This window comes from Oreochromis aureus, linkage group 6, assembly GCF_013358895.1.
Source record: "Oreochromis aureus strain Israel breed Guangdong linkage group 6, ZZ_aureus, whole genome shotgun sequence".
In the NCBI taxonomy this organism is placed as follows: Eukaryota; Metazoa; Chordata; class Actinopteri; order Cichliformes; family Cichlidae; genus Oreochromis; species Oreochromis aureus.
The window spans coordinates 33,013,835-33,034,797 of NC_052947.1; the positions used below are offsets into that span (position 1 = coordinate 33,013,835).

Genomic DNA, 20,963 nt, shown 5'->3' on the forward strand with positions numbered 1-20,963 from the left:
AGACATATTTTTTAAAAAAAGCAGAAACTGATGACGCAATTAATAAGACCATGAGGAAAAAGCAGCATTTATCAGCACAGGACAAAAGATTCGGTCACGATCAAAGGATCTCAATGCGGTGAAATGTTTCCTGAAGTTAAAAAAACTTACTTTTGTCAAATCAAGTCAAACATGTCACGTCTGGGGCATCCAGAGACATAGTAGAAGCATTTAAATGTCACGCCAATATCCCAGATGGCAGCCGTGTGCTGACAAACTGACTCTCTACAATGTTTATATGCTAAACAGAGATCATATGAAGCGCTGAGGTAATGTGTTTTATTATTATAATTCCATATGAGATGTAACGTCGAGCTGGGATGAAGGACAGGTTGATATTGTGGAGGGAAAAGGGGGATGGAGCGCTCCTTTGGTGGATATTACTGACAAAGAGGTGCAAAATAATCTGATTTTCTGGAATATGATGACAGATACATCCTCTCCAGACACAAACCCACACACACAGTAAGAAAGAATGCAAACTGTGTTGCCCGTGCCATAAAAATCACACCGGTAAATGGAACCGCAAAACCAACTATTAAATTTTATGGTCCATAGAGGTCAGTCGCTAAAGTTCAATAAGAACTTACTGCTCTGGAGTAAATCATTTCATCCCAACTCTGACATTTTTTTCCCTATCAAGTCAGGATTATGTTTCATTCATTTCTACAAGAAAATGACTTTGACGGTAAATTTTACATAAGAAACAACTGTGTTAGCTTTGGTATCTCCATAACGGCCTGGACATAACAGACACAACATAAATTTAACATTCAATTAAGATTTACATGATTTTCACCTACACAAACAGCAGGATTTAATATACAGACCAGAATCACACAGATATTACCTCTCTGCAGTGAACTGCCGTGTAAATTAACACTTATTTTCAAGGACTTTATATTTTTGTGGTGCAGTGACTTTGCCTCTGGCTCCAACACATTCTCACATATTCAGCTATAATATTTGCCTCGATCAGTTCAAGTCTAAACCAAGCTGAACATAGTAAGCATGTTCGACACAGTAAAGTTAGATTAGCAGCTTTTATGGATATTATTTAAGTCAAATTCATTTTCAGAAAAAACACCTATAGTGGTCCCCAACCTTTTTTGCGCTACGGACCGGTTTAATGTCAGACAATATTTTCATGCACCGGCCTTTAAAGTGTCGCGGATAAATACAATAAAATAAAATGACATGACCAAGACAAGAACTGGGGTATTTTGTAAATATAATAATAAACGCAAATTAACTGTGTAATTGTGTAACTTTATTAGCAGCGTCCTCCTGAAATGAGCCAACAACATTGAGAGTAACATCCTCCTCTCTGCCCCTTAATGCTCTCTGGTCGCCATGGTAACACGTAAGTATTTCTTTCAAAATAAGACACACAAATACAACACGGAAAAAAGACCCAGAGGCAACCGAGTTAACGATAAAAACCCTGAAAACCATACATTTCACGCCCGAGCCTCAACTCTCGTGGCCCGGTACCAAACGACTCATGTGGCCCGGGGGCTGGGGACCGCTGACCTATGTCACCCAACTTGAAATCTCCAGTAGACTGAAAAATAAAGTCACTACATAGATTAAAAAAACAAAAACAAAAACAAAAACAAAAACAAAACTGCAGTTCCTGGAGCGACCACTAGAGGCTGTATAATTCAGAAGTAAACACAGAAGTAAACTTGTTTACGGCCTGACACAAAAATATCTTTTTTGGTCTTTGTAAATAATTTTCTCTTTCAATTACATTTATGCAGAGGATGCATTCTTATGTAACAGACTGGCTTTCGGTAATATTAAGATTTTAAGGTATGCAAGATTAAGGGCGGGGCCACTTTAGGGACAAATGTTAGACTAAAGTTGGGATTGCGGAGATCACATATCACATTCTTTGACTTCTGTTCAAAGTCAGCCAAAAGGCGGCACACATTGGTGCATTGGATTGCTGTGTCTCCAGTCAGATGACAAAATTTACATGACATGGGACCACCAGGTGAGCTTTCTCCAGGCCTGCATTCCACCTCTCTGATTAAAAATGTTATTTAAAAAACAAAAAATCCCAATAAATGTTGATGGCTAAAAGGCTGAAATCGCTTCAAAAACAGTGTCTGCAAACCAATGAATGACAATCAAGGTGACTACATCCATCTTTTAGTTGCAGTGAATATAATTACACCTTATAGGCAGGTCAGTCAGTTTATGTACCTGTAGCTTTAGACAGTACTTTAACTTCAACCTAAAAATCCTTCAAATGTCACGTCTTACATTATCATCCATCACAGAATAACATCTGATCTCTAACAGATTAACGCAGATTAACGCACCCAAACACAGAGTTATAAAGTGTGTGTGTGTTTTACATATAAACATTTTATATTTTTATCTCTCCGTAAAAATAAAAGATAAAAAGCTGATGTCAGTTTTGGCCGGTGGTCATAGGTCCCTTCCAATAATATGACGCGAGACTAGAGTAAAATATGTATGGGGGTTAACTAATCAAAATGAAAACATAACCCTCCACACAAACAAACATTAGAACCCATAACAAACATATACATATTTCCAACACGTACTATAAATAAATCAATAACATAAGCTTCAACCATTACTATCTAAATTAAAACCCTTCCTAACCACACTCCCCTAACCTGGCACACTGGTCTGCTCCAGGAGCTCTTAAGCAGGTGATTGAGCTGCTTTTACTCTTTTGCTCCACATCCTGCAAGAAGCAACCAGGACAGGTGAGTACTGTTACAGATTCTCTTTCTGCACATATGTTTAGGTTACTGGCAAATTATTAAATGTAAACAGCTCTAACTTTGGCTCTTTTCTGACACAGGTAGGATGGCCAGTCCCCTTGTCTCTTCACCTTTACAAGCTGTCAATTTAATCCTACCTACATCAAATAAACTTAATAAAGAATTCATAAGAACTAATGTGTGTTTTCTTTATTATGTTGTTTTTAATTCCCAATCAGTCAATGAATTAATAAAAATACAAAGGAGGTAATGGAACCCCTGATTTCCATTACAGCTGAACATTTCATTTTAACAGCAGGAAATGAAAACTGTCAAAGACAACCAATGCAACTGTTAGGCTCACAGCGAATGTTCCGGCAGATTTAATTGACACATAATTTTCTGTGCTTTCTATGCTGCATTTCATTCTATCTGCCCTAACTCTTCTCACTCCCAAACGTACTGCTGTTCAAACAGTTTACTGATTCAGGTGTTTAGATCTCAGCCAACAATTCAACTTGTTTTGCCAGTAAAAGCACTTAAAAGTGACGGTTCGTATCAATCACATACAGTTCAGCTCACATTTTTACTCAATCTTAAACTCCTGGCAGCACTTCAGATGAATTATAAAGTACTTTGATGCTTTCACTTGAACGGAAACCTAAACTTCCTCCTAAAGTATTTGTGTCTTGTCTGCCACCTGTACGAGACGCACGATCTGATATCGTCGTGTTGGTGTTGTTCCCAGATCATCATACTAAATGTTGTTCCAGGATCAACATTGCAAGTGACCGTAAAACAAAAAACTGTACTTAAGCTGCGAGAAACCGCCTCTGTCCACCGATCAACGGACCCTGACCCTAATCCTAACCCTAACCCTTTAATAAATGCTAAGCAGAATTGATTGAATTTCATAAATGCGCGAATGGCTTGGCGCGCAAAAGAATAACGTCACAACAATGTGATTGGTCACTTGCAATGTTGAACCTGGAACAACATTTTCATGATGATCTGGGAACAACACCAACACGACGATATCAGATCATCCGTACGAGACTTTCAGCACTTTACTGCTTAACTTAAAATACCCAAACACAGGTGCATTTGATCAAGAAAGTTTTACTGTTTTTTCTTTAAATTACTCAAAAATCTAAGCTGAAAGCAACAGCTAAGGGAGTAAGGATTAGCAAAAAAATTGCGTCACTCCCAAGCCAACCTTGGGAATTCCTTTATCCACACCTCATCATCTTTAAATAATTAGCAATTAAACCCAATCAACTCCCAAAGTCTCTTGTGCTACCTGTATAAGGACAGTCTGGGTTGTAGACAGATGTAACACCTCTGCTCATAAAGGTTCCACCAGGAGAACAGCTACAGACCACAAGTCTTATTTAAGTTACTACAAAACATCAACCAAAAACAGTAACAAATAATCCCAACAAGAAGTGATCTGTTGTCTCCACAAAACAAGTGGTCTGATATGACTACAAGTTTCCACAGCCATAAAATTCAGCAAGATAAACACAAGTGTCAATCTGCAAATAAAGAGTCACACCCACACAGGGATCACAAATAGTGTGGCAAAGCAACACACAAAGTTACTTTTTTCAGTTAACCACATTTACAAGTTATTCAACAAAAGTGGGCCGCAACTCTAAAAGTCACACTACAAAAGAACTGCATCATTATTCAAAAGTCACCCATAAACAGTGATGTAGATGAACACAGCCATGTTCACACAAGGCTGTAACCAAACGCTTTTCAAATTAGCATAACCAACCATACCCATCTGCAGTACTGTTCCAGGAATGAGGCGGATTCCCACCCAGAATAACCAACAAGCACGATGAGCTAAATCAGCAAAGAAAAAAAATACTAAAAAAGATATGCTTCAAGATAAGGACAGCACAGCCATCTAGCTCAAAGGATCCCGGACGAGCCCCCATTTATGTAGCACAGACGGACACCAGAATTTTTGGAAATATTGGTTTTACTTTAAATTAATTATAATTAGTGCTGTCAGCGTTAATCTTGTTAAAATGACGTTAACGCCATAACCGCATTAACGCGGCAAATCTCTGTTAGCGAGTTAATGCGGATCAACCCATGCGTGGAGCTGCACAGTGTCAATGCGTTAGCGCGGCTAGCTCGTTAACACGTTAGCACCGTCCAGCCCCACACACGGGGCGATCGGAGATTTGCCACGTTAATGCGGTTATGGTGTTAACGTCATTTTAACAAGATTAACGTGGACAGCACTACTTATAATCTAAGAAAAATAAAAATAGCCATGACAGCATGATGAGGGCAACCAAAAACTAGTGCCACACAATTTATTAACCCCCCTAAAGAATCTTGAATTTCAACTGCAAGGACAGTTGGGGCTGCAGAGCATGTAACAGTCATACGACAAATGTAAGAGTATTTATCAAAAAATCTGATATTAGATATTTAAAAAATGTGTCACTAATCAAATGAGGCACCGTTTAAGTAAGGCGTTCAATATTTAATAAAACTCCATCGATATGAAATAAAAATGACTATATTTTTTCCTTTAGTGACATTTATTCTGCATTAGTCACACTGCAGAGAAAATCAAGTTCATTAGTACCTATTGCCCTGTCGTGACTGTCAGTGGCTTCAGGAAATGAGTTCAGCCATAGGAAGATGATAAAGAAGGTGGTATTATGTGACAACGGCCCATTGATCATAGATGAATATGGTCATCTGACAGCAGTCTCCTGAGCTCAGATACCTGCCCTCTGCTGCTCCACTGATAAGACCGAGCCACTGATGCTTCTGTATATGTGTGTGTGTGTTTGTAGATGAGTGTAAAGCCAACTGATAGGTGTCGTATTGACGTATTGAATGAAGCCGCCCATCTCCATCTTATATCTCAGGACTATCATATGGCTGTAGACTGAGATAAGAGAGTCGCAGCTAAAGAAGTGAAGTAAGTCGGTACGACAGGCGCTCCCTGCAGAAGTCAAAAGCAGACCTGACAACAGCAGCTCTGAGTGACTCAGTGCTTGTATGCAGAATCATCCTTCACCTTAATAAAAAGAAAAGTGACTACCTGAAAATAAGGTGGTTGACTTTGAACTGGGTCTCTATCACGCCTGTCGTCCTCAGTCGTACTCGAAGGACGTCTGTCTCTGTGGGCACGTACTCAGGAGACATGATGCGGCTCATGTTCTCAAAGAAACTGGGAAAGGAGGAGGAAGGAGAAGAAGACAGAGGAAGTGGGAAGGGTGCAAAAAGGTTAAAGAGCCAGGAGAAACAAGGGGAAGAAGAAAGAGAGCGGCAGGGAAATTAATAACTTGAAAACAAACTTGAGATCAAAAGAAAAATCAGGTATCACTTACGGGAGTGGAGGCTAACACATTGTGTGTTTGGTGTGGCTGAGTGTGTGTGTTGGGTGTGCAGCGATAAGGCTGAAGCCCCAGGGGCCGCAGCGGTTGATCACGATGAATATTCACACTGTGGTTTACCATAATAACACACTCAGGCACAGCTTCTAAACACAGATTAGCTATTTACACAGCTAGTGTAATCAACTGTATCGTGTGTGTGTGTGTGTGTATTTGTGTATGCCGTCAGTAAAATGTGATCTTTTTACACACAAACACACACATTCACACGGTGGCATCTCCACCTATGTGAACTGACTGTGACATTCTCTACCCGTCATCCTGAATTAGTTTCTTGGACAGCGACACACATCCTGCTGCTAAAAAAAAGATGTTACACAGAGCAAACAACATGCAAGAGCCTGTTTGGTACTTCTGTCGTTGTGAGGACAACTTTGAGCTTTAGTGGTCATTTTACAAACCTAGCAATTTAAAAAAAAATCTGTTTGCAATTCTTCAAAATACTGTATTAATGCAGATTTTTGCACTGCAAGTGATCTGCAAAGCGTCTCTTTGCAGACGATGACTCGACTCAGCCGCTTGCCAGCTGTTTGTGTTCTGGTTTTATTCAAATGTAAAAGCGAGGTTGCTGAGCACCTATATTATTTTCCGGTTAATTCGCCATCCTGCAGAAATTTCGTCACTATTTGTGGAGGAATTTCTGTTTTAAATCTCTGACATTCTGGCTGGACTCTGTGTATAAGCAGTTAACAGATGGCAACAGATTTGCAACTGTTGCCAGTTTATCACAGTTAACAGTTGGAAACACCTGAAATGTCTAACAGGCCTTTTTATTGGAAATCAGTGAAAGAGCTTTGATTGAATCAACAGAACAGCAGTATTTTTACATGGTTTGACTTAACAATAATAATCATAACAACAGTAATGGCATCAGTCAAATTCAATTATAAGATGTATTGTGTGTGGCATTGTTGCGATTCAATCCATTTGTGGTTGCGTCAGGAAGGGCACCCGGTGCCGAGCTGCCCACTGTAGCAACCTGTGTTTTCATTTTTAAATATCATGTTTATGGTCAGTGCACACTTATTGTGACGTCTTTAGTTTGTCCTCATTTTCAAGTTTCTGCATTTCCAGTTTTCAGCAGCAAACTTAGTGAATGCAATCACAGCAAATGACAGCAGACAACAAATATCTTAATTTGTGTTTAAGAAAACACAAATTAAGATCAAAGAGTAATATATGCACTGTGTCAATAAGAGTCCTCATAAGTACTATAGAAGCACAGTGTGTGTGTGCGTGTGTGTTTGCGAGATGGTGATGAATGGTGGTTCTCAGTAGGAACCAAGGGTCCTGTCGGTGTAGATAACCCCAAAGCGAGGCCTCTCACTGGGGCAGAGGATGAGACCAGACGGCCTCCTGGTGGGTCAGAGCTCCGTCTTATTTCTGCTTCACACACTCTACTTTCTTATTTTCAGGCTTCAGCCTCAATTCTTTGCTTTCACTATGGTGTCATCACTTTTGTGTCTAATCACAATTTTTTCCCCATTCTGATATTTTTATTAATGTCTTTGCTCCTTCATACACGCATCCAAAACTAAAATAATATCTGGTTTATGTATGTATTTAATGGCTTTTATTTTAAGATAAAACACTTGTGGAAGTATATGTGATTCCAAACTGTGGTCTATCTTCCTGCACTCTTTCCTTTCCTTTCTCCAGACGTTAACTCCCAGTGACAGTAAGCAGATGGCTGAGCATCAGCTGCTAAGTCCAGCTAATTAGTCCCCTGCATCTCTTCAGCACAGCGTGAGTCTGTTCTCGAGGAGTACTCACTACAGCGCCGAGTCATTGAGCTCGTACTCGTATCCCCGGGCGGCCGCGGCCCTCACTCCCTGGTCGGCCCACAGGCAGGACAGGGCATGGCTCAGGAAAGGAAAGAGCACCTGGTCTTCGTCAAAACAACGCCCACACGACAGCACGGAATGGGCGTGAACCTGCCAGAAGACAACAGGGAGACAGAAATGCAGATTAATGATCAGGGAGGAGCGATGGGGCAGATGGAAAAAAGATAGAAGGAAGCCTAAATGATAGAAAAGTTTATGAGTCTGTCTCCACTCTCCAGACTTGTTAATCACACACACACACACACACAAAGAAAAAAATATATGGAAAGAGATGCTCACACACATTCTGATGACATCTAATAGAGGAAATACTTTGGTCATCATTGCCCAGCAGGATGTGCTGTGTAGGTGGAAAACACATGCACTCTGATAACTTTGACAGTAAAGTTCAAATGAAATTAAACCTCACAAGCAAACCACCCACCAGTGGCCTAACTCTGTGCTCTCCTTCAATGAAAGCTGTGTAGCTATAGTGCTAAGATGCTGCCCTCTAATGGTGATCCAGGTGATGTGCAGAGACACAAGAAGCACAAAACTCTAAGAGGGCAGGAGCAGGGTGACAACGACAAAAAATAAAAGACCAAAATTTAAGGTGAGAGAAGTCTGACATGAGTACCTTGTTTCTGCTGTTAGCCAGGTTGATGCGGAGGGTGCCCATGCCATGGAGGACAAACTTCATGGAAGTCAGGAGGTTATCGAGCACTGCCGGCTGCCAAAGAGCACAAAGCAGAGGTCAAGTTCAGCCACAGGATAAAAGGCACTATCGAGCTGTTTGAAGCCTCTTCTCTGATCTTGTATTGTAACTCACTTTCACTAATCACATCTTCATTTGCAAAAAGCAGCTTCTACCAAAAACCACCCAGTTTTCCTCAGTTACAACCCTGGCAAACACTGCCCCTGAGTGGTTAACCCCTGATAGTATACTTTGCCAGTTAAGGTTTGTGGACTTCTGAGACCTGACTCATCTCCTTCCTGACTTAGTAGGAACTTAGTTGAGTCCAGTCAGTGTATCTGAGTGTAGCTGGGATCCCCGTCTGTTGGATGTTCCACTGTTGGACATTTAGAGGATTCTCCTTTGATTCTACTGAATGTTATAAACTTGTTTCAATTGTATCCTCTTGATTAAGTGGTTGTGCTGTCTGCTATATAAATAAATCTACTACTACTACTAGCCCACCAAAGCATGTCCAGTCCTCTAACACAGAAAGAATGTGATCATTTGCACGCATAAGATCCTAAATACACCTGAACAACATAAATTAAACTAATTTCAAAACTCTGTAGTCATGCTTACACACCTGGAGATTTGAACTAACTCAGGTTGACTCTGTGTGTGTGTGTGTGTGTGTGTGTGTGTGTGTGTGTGTGTGTGTGTGTGTGTGTGTGTGTGTGTGTGTGTGTGTGTGTGTGCGTGTGCGCGTGTGTGCATGTGCACGCGCACACGTATGAGTTTTTGTCTCTGTTTATCTGCTACCAACTAAAGATAAGCTTCACATTCCATCACAATTCTATCACAGTCTGGTCGCTCTCCTCTTTGTGTGTGTGCATGTGTGCGTGCGTGAGTGAGGTGACAAGGCTTCACCTCACCAGAAGAGTTGAGCTAAAAACTTTGCAGACAGCCCAGCATTGATTGGTATCATAAATAAGTTGCTTTTTGTGTTTTTTCTCCCTCTGGCTCACAATAAAAGTCACCCAGAGATTGGCAACTTAATATCACAATAACTTTGTCACTTTGAGTCTTAAAAACCAAATAATGTGTTCATTTTTTCTTGCTTTATGACCGTGAATTTCACTAAAAATCAGAACGCTGCTGGTAAAGGGACGGGGTTTGAGATGTGCAACAAATAATATAAGAAAAAAAGAAATCCACCTGGAGCTGCTCAGGCATGTTAGGTCACTTAGTGAAAATAGAGGAAAACAGAGAAACTCTTATTATGCTAGTCCTTATTTATTTGTTTTACACAAACTGCTCTAACGGTTAACGCTCAACTTTCCACACAATGACCTCAGCATGTATGCAAACAATCCCTGTGAGCCTCAAGCTCAGCCTTCAGACTGCACTAAACACTCAAGTTTCCCACCTTTTTTTTTCTAGTCTTCGATCCGCATGATGTCACTGAGAGTGCTTACTATGGATGGTCCCCTCAGGGACAACACTCCAGCTTTAAGCACAACAGCCCAGTCCACTTGTTTTACAACATGTTTTGTATAAGGAAACTTGTTTCAGACAGATTGACGACTTCACATATTTAATTTTTTCTTTCTGTTGTATTTTTCTACCAGCGGCGGTGCTGTGAAGCAGCGTTTTAATAAACAGGCCTTTGTGTGCATGCTGTGCACAAATGTAATATAGGAAACAGTTTCCCAACATCCTGCTGATCAACAGCTGTTGGCTGTAGATATGTCAGCATGTCAGAGATGTCGGAGAAGACTGAGAGTGGCAGCTGATTTAAATTATACACAGCTTATATTATTCAGAAAAGAAATGTTTATGAAGAAGAAATTTCAATTAAAACAACATCACATGTTTATATGTGAATATATACTTTATCTGCTGTCACATCTGATTTCAAACTTGTATGGCACAATATGCTGATGTTTGTCCAAAGCTCAACAAGTTTAACAGAGTTTATATAAATGTGATTATATTTGCAATAATTAGCATAATTTTAATATTTATGAGTCTTTTGAGATTTATTGGCTCATGGGGGTCATTCAAAGTTGGAATTCACGCCTGCATTGGGCAGAGCAGTGTACAAATAGTGTCTATATGTGCCCTACATATGGATACATGTGCACTTTAAGAGATTGAGGTTTTATAGACAGGTGACCACTAACTATGTGACATTAAGTGGTACGCTATTTTGGAGGTGTGACAACTGTGGTAACAATGTAGGATCAAGTAAATAATGCCTCAGTCACACAGGCCTAGAGACCGGTCAGTCACAGCAACCACTATTCCCCCGCCAGCTGGTAAAAACCACTATGGGATTGCTTTGGTCGCTGGCACAGTGCTGTAGTGGAAGTGAAAGACTCGTCTGCAAACACTGTCCAGCTTCTTTCCGAGCTCTAGTGAAACTGTGAAAAGCGTGACGCAAACGAGAAGTGGAGAAGGTTCGCCTTCAAAGTGAAAGTTGTGCCTCCGCCCTGCAGCCAAAATATTTCAAATATTTCAAAGGGCACAACTCTTCTCCATTTCCAAGTTTTACTTCTGCTTGGCTAGTAGTTACAAAGTATTTGCACACAATCATAAAAAACTACAGGCAGCCGTGGCAATCTGCTAGTAACCAAAGCAATCACCTTCTATGCAACCATTTCACCCCTCGGAAGCCACCAACCTCCAGAAACCACTGCCAACCAGTCAGGAAATACATGTTTTTCTGTAGCAACGAGCGCTTGCATCACGTCCAATATGATAGACAACTCTTGAGTAACGTGCACATGATTTCACATGAGAAACCTCAGTTATCCTTTATTGCCAAACAACTTTTCTGTGGCCTGTGTATTCAACCCTGTATCAGACCAAAATCTGAAATACCCAAACATGAAACTGCAGGACGTATGTTATTCAGACTCTTCAGTGGAGATGTGTAACCCTGGCAACCAAGAAAACTGAGCTTTAAAAGAAGTGGCAGCTGTTGTATTTTAAGCCAAACCATGACCTTTTTCTATGGCCCGTATGGTACAAGGGAGCTTGCTGAGCTTCAAGTGATAAAATCTTCAAATGACAACATGATACACTTTCTACGCTCGTTAGCCTCGGCTGCAATAACTACAGTTTTTAGGGGTTTTTTATGTCGTGTGCTGAGTTTGAGTTAACCTGTCTGAACAGCACATCTTCTGTTTCTATCCAGATACAGATAACAGCAGCACACAAGCAAACAAGAAGACAACAAGGCTTCATCGCGATATTCCATACCCGGAGTCGAGGGGTTGTTTAAACCAGGCGGTAACAGTGATGTGTAATACGGCACGGTTTCACAAGAAATCTTAAAACTCATCAAGCTTGTTTGTTAAATCTGTAAAAAGAAGAAAAATAACTGGTTGTCCCATTGGTACAATGTCTTGTGTCCCTATTGAAAAGATGACATAGGAGCCGGATATCTTTAGTTTAGAGTGAAAACTGGACGTGGGGGTAAATATCGAGGTTATTAATGCTTATTAAAGGCAAGGGTTCACACATTTCACATTGCGTTCACTTGCCAAGTGAAAGGTCACTGGTTCAATTCCAACTAGAGACACCTGCTACCGGTTGTGGCGACCCCTTGTGACAAGGGAGCAGCCAAAAGTGTCCATTAAAAAAAACAAAACAAAACAATAAATAAATAAAAGTAATGTTTGTCACCAGACGTGTGGATCAAGAAATCACTTAAATATAACCTGTCTGATAAAGTGAAGTAGGCTAAAATATCTCAAAAAGAAAAACATCATGTATCTAAAGAAACTCAAGAAGTCAGTCTGGGAAAACCTTCCGGGGGGTGGGCATCCAACTAAAATTACTCCAAGAGCACGTCGACAACTCATCCAGGAAGTTACAAAAAAACCCAGCTTGACTTTCCTCACTCAAGGTCAGAATAAATGTTTCGACAATAAGAAAGTGGCTGGGCAAAAACGGCATCAATGGGAGAGCTCCAAAAAGGACAAAGTCTCATCTCACAGAAAACATCCTGATGATTCACAAAACCTTTTGTGGACATATTCTGTGGACTAATGAATATTTCCCCAAAAAGCTGACATTTTTGGCAAGTTTGGATCCTATTGTATCTGACATAAAACTAACAGCATTTCATAAAAAGAAAATCAAATCAACAGCCAAATATGGTGGCAGTAGTGTGATGGTCCGGGTCTCACTTATAGCCCTTTTTCACTAGTACCTATAGGTGTGACAAATTTGCAAAACATAAGAAATCAGCAAAGACGCAAATACTTTTTCACAGCAGTGTAGGTGGATTTAAGCACAACAAACACTGAGCAAAGCGATGCACGACAATCAATAAAATAACTGGGAAAATTAAAACAAAACAAGGACATAGTTTGAAAAATAGAGTAAATTAAAAGAAAATTAAAACATAAATATGAATAATTAAAGATAACAACCAGTACTGTTAATAAAAGGACACTGATAATGATTGAAACTAACATGAAGAGGCTAAAGAGAGAAGCTGAGGGGAAGGGAGATTCAGAGGACTGATCGGCAGTAGAAGTCAATGTGTGACAAGGGGGATAAAGCTGTAACATTTCTGGCAGGCGTTAGGAAAGGTAGGCAGTGTCAGAATAGGAGAAATATGTTTAAATATGTAGCAAGTATGCGAGAAAATAAGAAATTGGGATGGGGCAAATAATTTTCACAGCACAATAAAGACAATAGATGTCTTTATTGGCATTTTCAGATAGGGCCCATTTTTCACAGGTATATTTACTGTCAAAGCTGGAGATCATCTTCAATGTTTACCACTTTCAGCATTTTGCAACATACACAAAGTAGCAACCAGGACTTAGTTTCAGCCCGGAGCAAACACAGAGCTGAAGCAGAGAGTTCTCAGGTTCTCAGAGATGGAGTAGCTCAAAGGTAAAATGTAGCACTAACATGAAACTTCAGGGAAATAGTTGACAAATCTCAGTTACACTAGTTTACTTTCCCATGAGAACAAACATGTTATTGTTTCAGCATTGTGGGCTTCATCAAAGCAACGGATGAAGGCCACAAAAACAAATGGAAGTCATAAATCTGGCAGATAATTGGCTTTAAAAAGCTCTCAGACATATTGCTTATACTTGTATTTGATGATTTTCACCAGATTTTTAGCAGGGTTACTGGTTAAAAGACGGACGAAGTTTCATTTTGTTTTAAATTATTTAGATTTAAAAACAGCAAAAACAGATTGAATCTGTTCATCGATAACATGCCTTTACTCTCGCATCTGACCTCACAAGTGACTCCAGCTAGGATTGGGTTTAACCAGGTAACGTAAGTGAAAGCATGTGTGTGGGTGTGTAGATGCTTTCAGAATAAAAACAGTTGCACAACACATGTGGTCATAAAGATACAAGACATACAGTTATGTTTGTGAGAATTATGCTTTTATGTTTTGTGGAGTTTCACTAAAAATATAAAAATGTTTATTCAGATCTGATTTTGAAATACTTCTCGATTCAGTCAGCAGCACCTACACTCTCTCTGCACCAGCCTAACAAACCAAATCAAACACCTGTGACTGATCTACACCGACTGAAGTTATGCTAAATTCCCCCAAACGAACAACAGCAAATAAAAGGTGCAGAGTTTTTATCTGAGCACTGAGGATGTTCATCACTTGGATCCCTTTTATCACATGTGCATGAAAACGCACAGCACGTGTGCTGAGCGAGTCACATTTTTATGCTGAGAATGAACTGAAGTAAGCAGAGAAAAAGAGCCACTAGCAAGTAAATATGAATGCAAATAACACAGGACTCCAAATATCGGTGATCTTAGTTTGAAGAACAAATAAATGCAACACAATCGACATATTTTTAAAAGTTCAAGAGTACACACACATGCAGCTTAGTGAGGAAGGTGGACTCTCACATTTAAAAATGAATTAAAGTGATCAAAGCTTTATAAAGACAATGGAAGCATTTACTATAGAAGCGTCACAGTTCATGCTTCCATCTATGCAGCTCGTCTCAGGATACTGATTCAGTTGTGCTTCCTCCCTTCACTCCCTCCACCTTTGTTGTGTTTATCAATTGTTTCCCAGTTCCTCCTCCCTGACTCAGCTTATTCTAGTTTAGCATTTACAGAGGAGAAGAAGAGTAGCAGGATGCTCACTGTGGCATCCTTTTAGTGATCTTATGCAATGTGACAGCATTTAGTTCCACCCAAAGTTGCACAATTTTTTCACCAAGACTCTTGTATTGATGATGGGAGAGTCAGTCCGCTGTGTTAAGTCTTTTCACACATGGATGGGCCACCACAGAGTCCAGACCCCACTGAGAATCTTTGGGTTGGAAAAGATTCTCAGTGGGGTCTGGACTCTGTGGTGGTCTGGACTCTCCGCAGATAAGACGGGCGGTCAGTGTGCTCCATGAAGTCACTATTTTGGTTGCTTTATGCTTGAGCACAGGTAGCGCTAAGGCACCCACGGACCGCCCGTCTATCTGTGGAGAGTATTTGTTGTTGATAGAGGCAGTGTATAAATTATGTGGTACAACCGGTCTATGGGCTACTCGTGCTTGTGCTGTTGTTGGTGCGGTTTCTGGTCAGCAAGCTGCGGGGAAAAGCGAAGTTATTAGACAAGCAGCTGAAGTGAAACCAGGTGTTAAAAACAAAAGTCTTCACTGCTTCTGCTTTTCATGCTGTGTTGTTCATCTTTGATGATCTTTTTCACACTTCTCCCATTTAGTTCCATATCTTGCTCCACTTGTCAACTAATCAGTATTCGATGAGGACATAGATTATGCAAGTCTAAGAACATGCAGTTGGGATTTTGGAAGAAAAGCTAAGAAGGGATTTTGTGGGTGAAAACCCCTCAACGTTCACAGGCCAAACAGACCACAAATTACATTTTTCACAAGGGTAAAACTGATCACACTTGTGAAAAGTAGCTTTTCACAAATGTTTTTTGGAGTGTTCTCTGCTCTGACTGCTGCCCCGATGACATACATGGATGGATGATGGATGGAGGGACGGATGTTAACCCAAATAAAGAATTCTGAGTCACTTCCACAGTTCTTTGCTTGATGCCAATTATTTAACCCTTCTGAAAGAGAAAAGGCTCGTCTTCCTACATGTTGTGGATGCCTTTAGTTTAGGAAACGAGAAGCCACTCACTGCATCAGTTTGGGTTAAATAACCTGTCACCAACTTAAACATACCAGTGTCTACAGTTTTTATACAGTTCAAGGCTCATCCCCATTTGCTTGGTTAAATCCAGGCGGTGGCTTCCTTCTACAAGCAAATTTCACCACTTTGCAGGCATCTGCAGATTTGCCTCTGGTAACTTGTTTTCATGCATTATCTGGGTCTCTCTTTGATCATGCCAATATACAGAGATGCATCACCAGCGATAGTGATGAACACCTCGGGAGACATCTGTGCTTTGTGTGCAGATATCACTATATCTCATTGTCTTTTAACTGTTAACCATTTCAGAGCATTTGACCAATCAGTACAGAGCACATACCCTGCAGCCTACAGGAGTCACTGTATGGTAATCTGAACTCATTATCAGCTTTACCTCACCTCTCAAGCAGTAAAGTGACACCTTGTTTTTACCAGTGTGTGTGTGTCTGTGTGTCCTTTAGAAAGGAAGTCCACCAGATAGAAATCCATAGAGCCCGTTACACCTTTTGAACCTCCGTTTCCAGCTAGATTCAGCAGTTCAAAGTATTGCGGAAACTTTGTGTTGCACTGTGCGTCAGCAAAGACATTATGAGTCCCATTACAACAGCATAATCGCTAAATCCGTCCAGTTACACTGAACTATTGTCCTGGTCCAGCTCGCCGTTTGGATCAGCTCACTGAGCACAGAAAATTAACAGCCATTAGCACATGTCTCGTGTCGGAGCAAACCACAACAAAGAATGTGACTTAACTGGCAGCAGCCTGATATTTAATCATTAACTACCAACTTTTCTTCTAACAATGAGTAACTAAGTATAAGAGTGTAGCATGAGCCTGTTTGCAGGCTTTGTAGTCATGTTTGGGGAAAAAGCTCAAAGATTTATTGCATTTCTCCAGAAACTTGTCCTTGACAAAGATTCTTAGTGAAACACCTGAGTCAACAGACGAGATTACAGGCTCAGAAATACGAATTCAGTTGATAAAAACTACTACATCAACAGTGCACACACACACACACACACACACACACACACACACACACACACACACACACACACACACACACACACACACAGCTGTGTGCGTTGGAAGGGAACAAAAGGAAAAAATTTCTGCCCATCGGCATGTCCAAAGTAAAAGCCACACCACGGCCTCGGGCTGCAAATAAAAGAGGGATGAAACAAAGAGGAGCTCACGTCCAACCTTTCCTCCACTTATTACTTCTAAACAGGCTGTCCTGTCATGGTCCTAACACAATCCAAACCTAAGAGCCACGCAGAGAAATGTAGGAATGTTTTCTTAATACTTTTCTGGCTTTTGCTTCAGGTGATATTTCATCAGAGAAAAAACAAAGTGGAGCAGGGATAATCTGTTCAGGTCAAGGCAGGGTTGAGGTGTTTACTACTGTACTGATGGAAGCACAGACTCTTATGTGTCAGAGATAAACACAAACACATGTGAAACAATAGGTGAAAGAGCGATGAGCTCATCTGTGTGTGTGTGTGTGTGTGTGTGTGTGTGTGTGTGTGTGTGTGTGTGTGTGTGAGAGAGAAGAGGGCGTGTTTTTGTTTGCTGTGGGCGGCTGGGACGACAGGGGAAGGGAGGGGAACGGAAGAGCAGGATTGTGGGTTGGTGTCATTTTTCCACTTAAAAATAAGGGCGTCACCTGAGAACAAAACCAAACCCAACTGTCACCGGCGATGACAAAAGAGAGGTGCAACTGGAACTCAAAATATGTTGAAGCATGTATGCAAAGTAACGGTGAAATCACAAATATGTATTTATGAAACAAAAAATCTTCTATGGAAGATCGCACCTGCCAAAAATAAAAAAAAATTGAATGAAACAGTATATGGATTAGCCTGAGGATAATACCTACATTAAACCAACTCTACTGTTGGTATTCTGTCTGTGTAAACATACAAAGCCCTGCCAAGCAGACACTAGCTCTGCAGACTCACAGTCAGTTTCTTGACTCTCTTTTCCTTCCTGTGTTTTGGTAAAAGTAAAATTTAAAAACCCCCAAAAACTGCAGTTCCTCTAGTGGCCACTTGAGCTAAATTCCCAAATCAAAGACTCCCATATTAAAAATGCCCAACTTTACAGCATTACAAAGCAAGTTTACAAGCTAGCATGAAGACACATTTCTCTATAGCTAAGACACGGTCACTTCTGAGCCAAAAAAGGAAAAGAAAAAAAAACTAGCCATGCCCATCTTTATAAACAGTCTGTGGCCATAAAACATTAGTGGACAGTAGCTGATCCTGGCCAATTAACTGCTGTCGAAGTTATTGCAAATCAGGGGACGCCCCTCCCCTCTCCAACACACGCACGCACACACTTACTTCTATCCAGACATCCAGTTAACTTATTTTAAATAAATACTATTGTCAGCACTGGTTCAAGAAAAACTCCAGCCTCCTAACTTCTGAGTTTCTTTTCAGCTTCGTGGTCTGTTTCACAATCTAAAAAGAGGTTTGACTGTCAGACTTTTCCACTGACGGGGCTGTTATTGCTGGGAGAGAGAGCAGGTAACTGAAGCATGATGAAGACCCTTCCTGAAGACACTTCCTGTCATCACATCATTAAACACAGCAAGGAGAAGCAAGAGAACAAGATGGGCAAAAAGTACAGCAAAGTAAAAATCAGGAAAAACAATAAGAGAAGAGGTCAAAGAGGATAAGCCCTCATTAAAAACAAGCTAATGGGAGAAAAAACTGTGTGTGTGTGTGTTGAACCGTTTCCATTCTCCCCTCCCCATCCCAACCTCTAGTACAACAGAGGAATTTGGCTTTCAGTCACTCTCACACAAACAGAAGGAAGAGCAGATGTGAGCCAAATCACTGCATACCAACTTGTGCCTGATCCTGGGTATCATGAGAAATCTATCCCCCCCCCAATGCAGGAAAAACAGGCTTTGCTTTCATTTTCCATCTCATCTCTATCTCTTCAGTGTCTAACCATCTCTTATCTAATCATTAAAAAAAAAAACCTGAAATGCATTCCTGTGTCTGCAGCATAATCTCAGCTCTTTGCCGAAGTCATGTTATTATTACCTGAAAGGAAACTAGACTCCAAACCAGGGATGAAAAACTCATTTTACATTGAGGGACACATACAGACCACTTTCATGTTAAGCGGGCTGGACGAATAAAACTCCCCTTTCTGTCAGTGCAGAGATGTTTAACTACATACTTAATTCCTGAGATATTTTAATATAAAATAAGGAAGTGCAATGTCTTTTTTAATTAATTAATTAATTAATTAATATGGAAGTACATCTCATTTTTTCTAGATGATAAATGCATAAAATTACAGAAAAGGTTTTGGTAGCTCACCACCCATAGTGGCCTGTGTGTATAAAACAAAGTTTTTCATGATTGATGTAATTTTTTTTAACCAAGATTTCTATAGTAGAAAGGGAAAAAAGGGAACTTTTCTGCCATTTAATCATTTCTCTATTCTCTTAACCTCTGTGCTGTGGTATGAATGGCTGTGGGTCTTTATCAGCAGGAAAAGCTGTAAAACTTACATTTTATGCCCTCTATCATGTTTGCAAAACTGTCCAGCGGGCCGGATTTGAGTTTTTGCCGTTCCAGTTCTGGTCCTCGGGCCTTATAGATGACACCCGTGCTCTAAACCCACATGTGATACTGATCTTTTGAAGTCATCCATTTGTTTAGATCCTCTACAAGAGCTCAGTGGAAGCACTATATGCTAATAAACTGATAAAAACACAGGCAGCGTGAGCGTGAGAGCGTTTCTCACCTTGAAGGTGCACAGCTCTTGCTTGGTGAAGCCATTACTGTGGATGATTTTCATCTGTTTCACCAAAGTGCTTTTGCCGCTCTCTGCTGCACCTGTAGGAGAACGTGAGATAGTTTTTTAAGTGCCTTTTAAAACTTGTTTTACTGTCTGTTCACCTGTGATCGGGCTTTATTTGTAAAAGTTATCTATAAAATCAAAGTGTGGTGTCAAAGTTGGATTTGTGCTTCAAAAATGAAAGTTTACACGGATTATTTGAGTTATTTTAAACTAAAATCATCAACAGCTGGGTTCATATAAGGCTGTCAGTCTCACCTAGAATGAGTATTTTAACCACGTTCATCTCCCGCTTGGCAGATTCGTAAAGTTCTCTGTCTATCTTGGCGCTGTGTATCCTCGCCTTCTTCTGCTCTTCTGTAACTTCGGTACCGAGGCACAGTCCCATCCTGAGCGCGCATCTCCTCCCCGAGCCCGGCCAGAGAGAAAACAAAAGCAGGGCAATCCTGCTGGATCAGTCCGACTTTCTTTCTACAAGCTGCATATTCCGAGTCCGAGCTCTGCCTCTACTCCAAAACTAAACCGGCAGAGCGAAAAGAGGAGTTACCTCGGCAAAGAAAAAAGTCCAGGCCATTGCCAAAACAACCTTCTTCAAACTTCCAAGAGTTATTTCAAACTTTCGAGACAAAACTGATTTTACGCACAGCCCCAAGCGCTTTTCCCCAGAGTTAGCGTCAGTTTTCAGCGCCTGTCCTGGGCGTTAAGAAACAAAAAGAGAGAAACCGCAAATCTGCTCGGCCGCTTTCCGCCGCAGCAGTTCAAACTCTGTCCTGCCGCCTTGGCAAAGACCCCAACTCATCCCAAAAAAAAAAAAAAAACAACCACTACCTCCGCCCCCTGCTGCCCGCAGCCCAGATGGAAATCCTTTGGACTTCCTGGGAAGTGACGTGCTGAAGTGCTGCTGCTACTCTGTGTATTTCACCTGTTCATGAAAAACAAAATAGGCGTGATGTAATTAAATAACTTCACTTACTACATTATACACTTAATTACTCTTTACTTTTCAGCTGTTAACACTTACTTTAATTGTAGCCTACAAAAACACGCTCGGCTTGCGTAACGTCGCGATGACGCACAGGTAGGACGTTTCAGGTATTTTCAGTTATTATGATGACGTCCACACAGGTTGTTCAAAAGCATGCTGGGATTTACAGTTTATCAGCTCGTCAAAATCCGCCTCCTAAAAAAGAGAGATACAGATACCTGGTTTAACAGGTTGTGCAAGAAAACAAAAGGGTGTTTGTAACCATAAAAACAC

At 40.7% G+C, this 20,963-nt stretch overlaps 1 protein-coding gene across 1 annotated transcript in view; it reads right to left on the reverse strand.

Moving 5' to 3' along the window:
* gnav1 (guanine nucleotide binding protein (G protein) alpha v1) overlaps positions 1-20,545 on the reverse strand; it is a 36,505-nt gene extending 15,960 nt beyond the window's left edge. Inside the window, exons 1-5 of the mRNA XM_031753254.2 lie at positions 19,964-20,545; positions 19,652-19,743; positions 8,675-8,767; positions 7,988-8,148; positions 5,860-5,988 (exon numbers count right to left, since the gene is read on the reverse strand). Coding sequence (XP_031609114.1) covers positions 5,860-5,988; positions 7,988-8,148; positions 8,675-8,767; positions 19,652-19,743; positions 19,964-20,093 — 605 coding nt within the window. The 5' untranslated portion in view covers positions 20,094-20,545. The remainder of the gene's footprint in view (positions 1-5,859; positions 5,989-7,987; positions 8,149-8,674; positions 8,768-19,651; positions 19,744-19,963) is intronic.
* Positions 20,546-20,963: the final 418 nt, after the last annotated feature.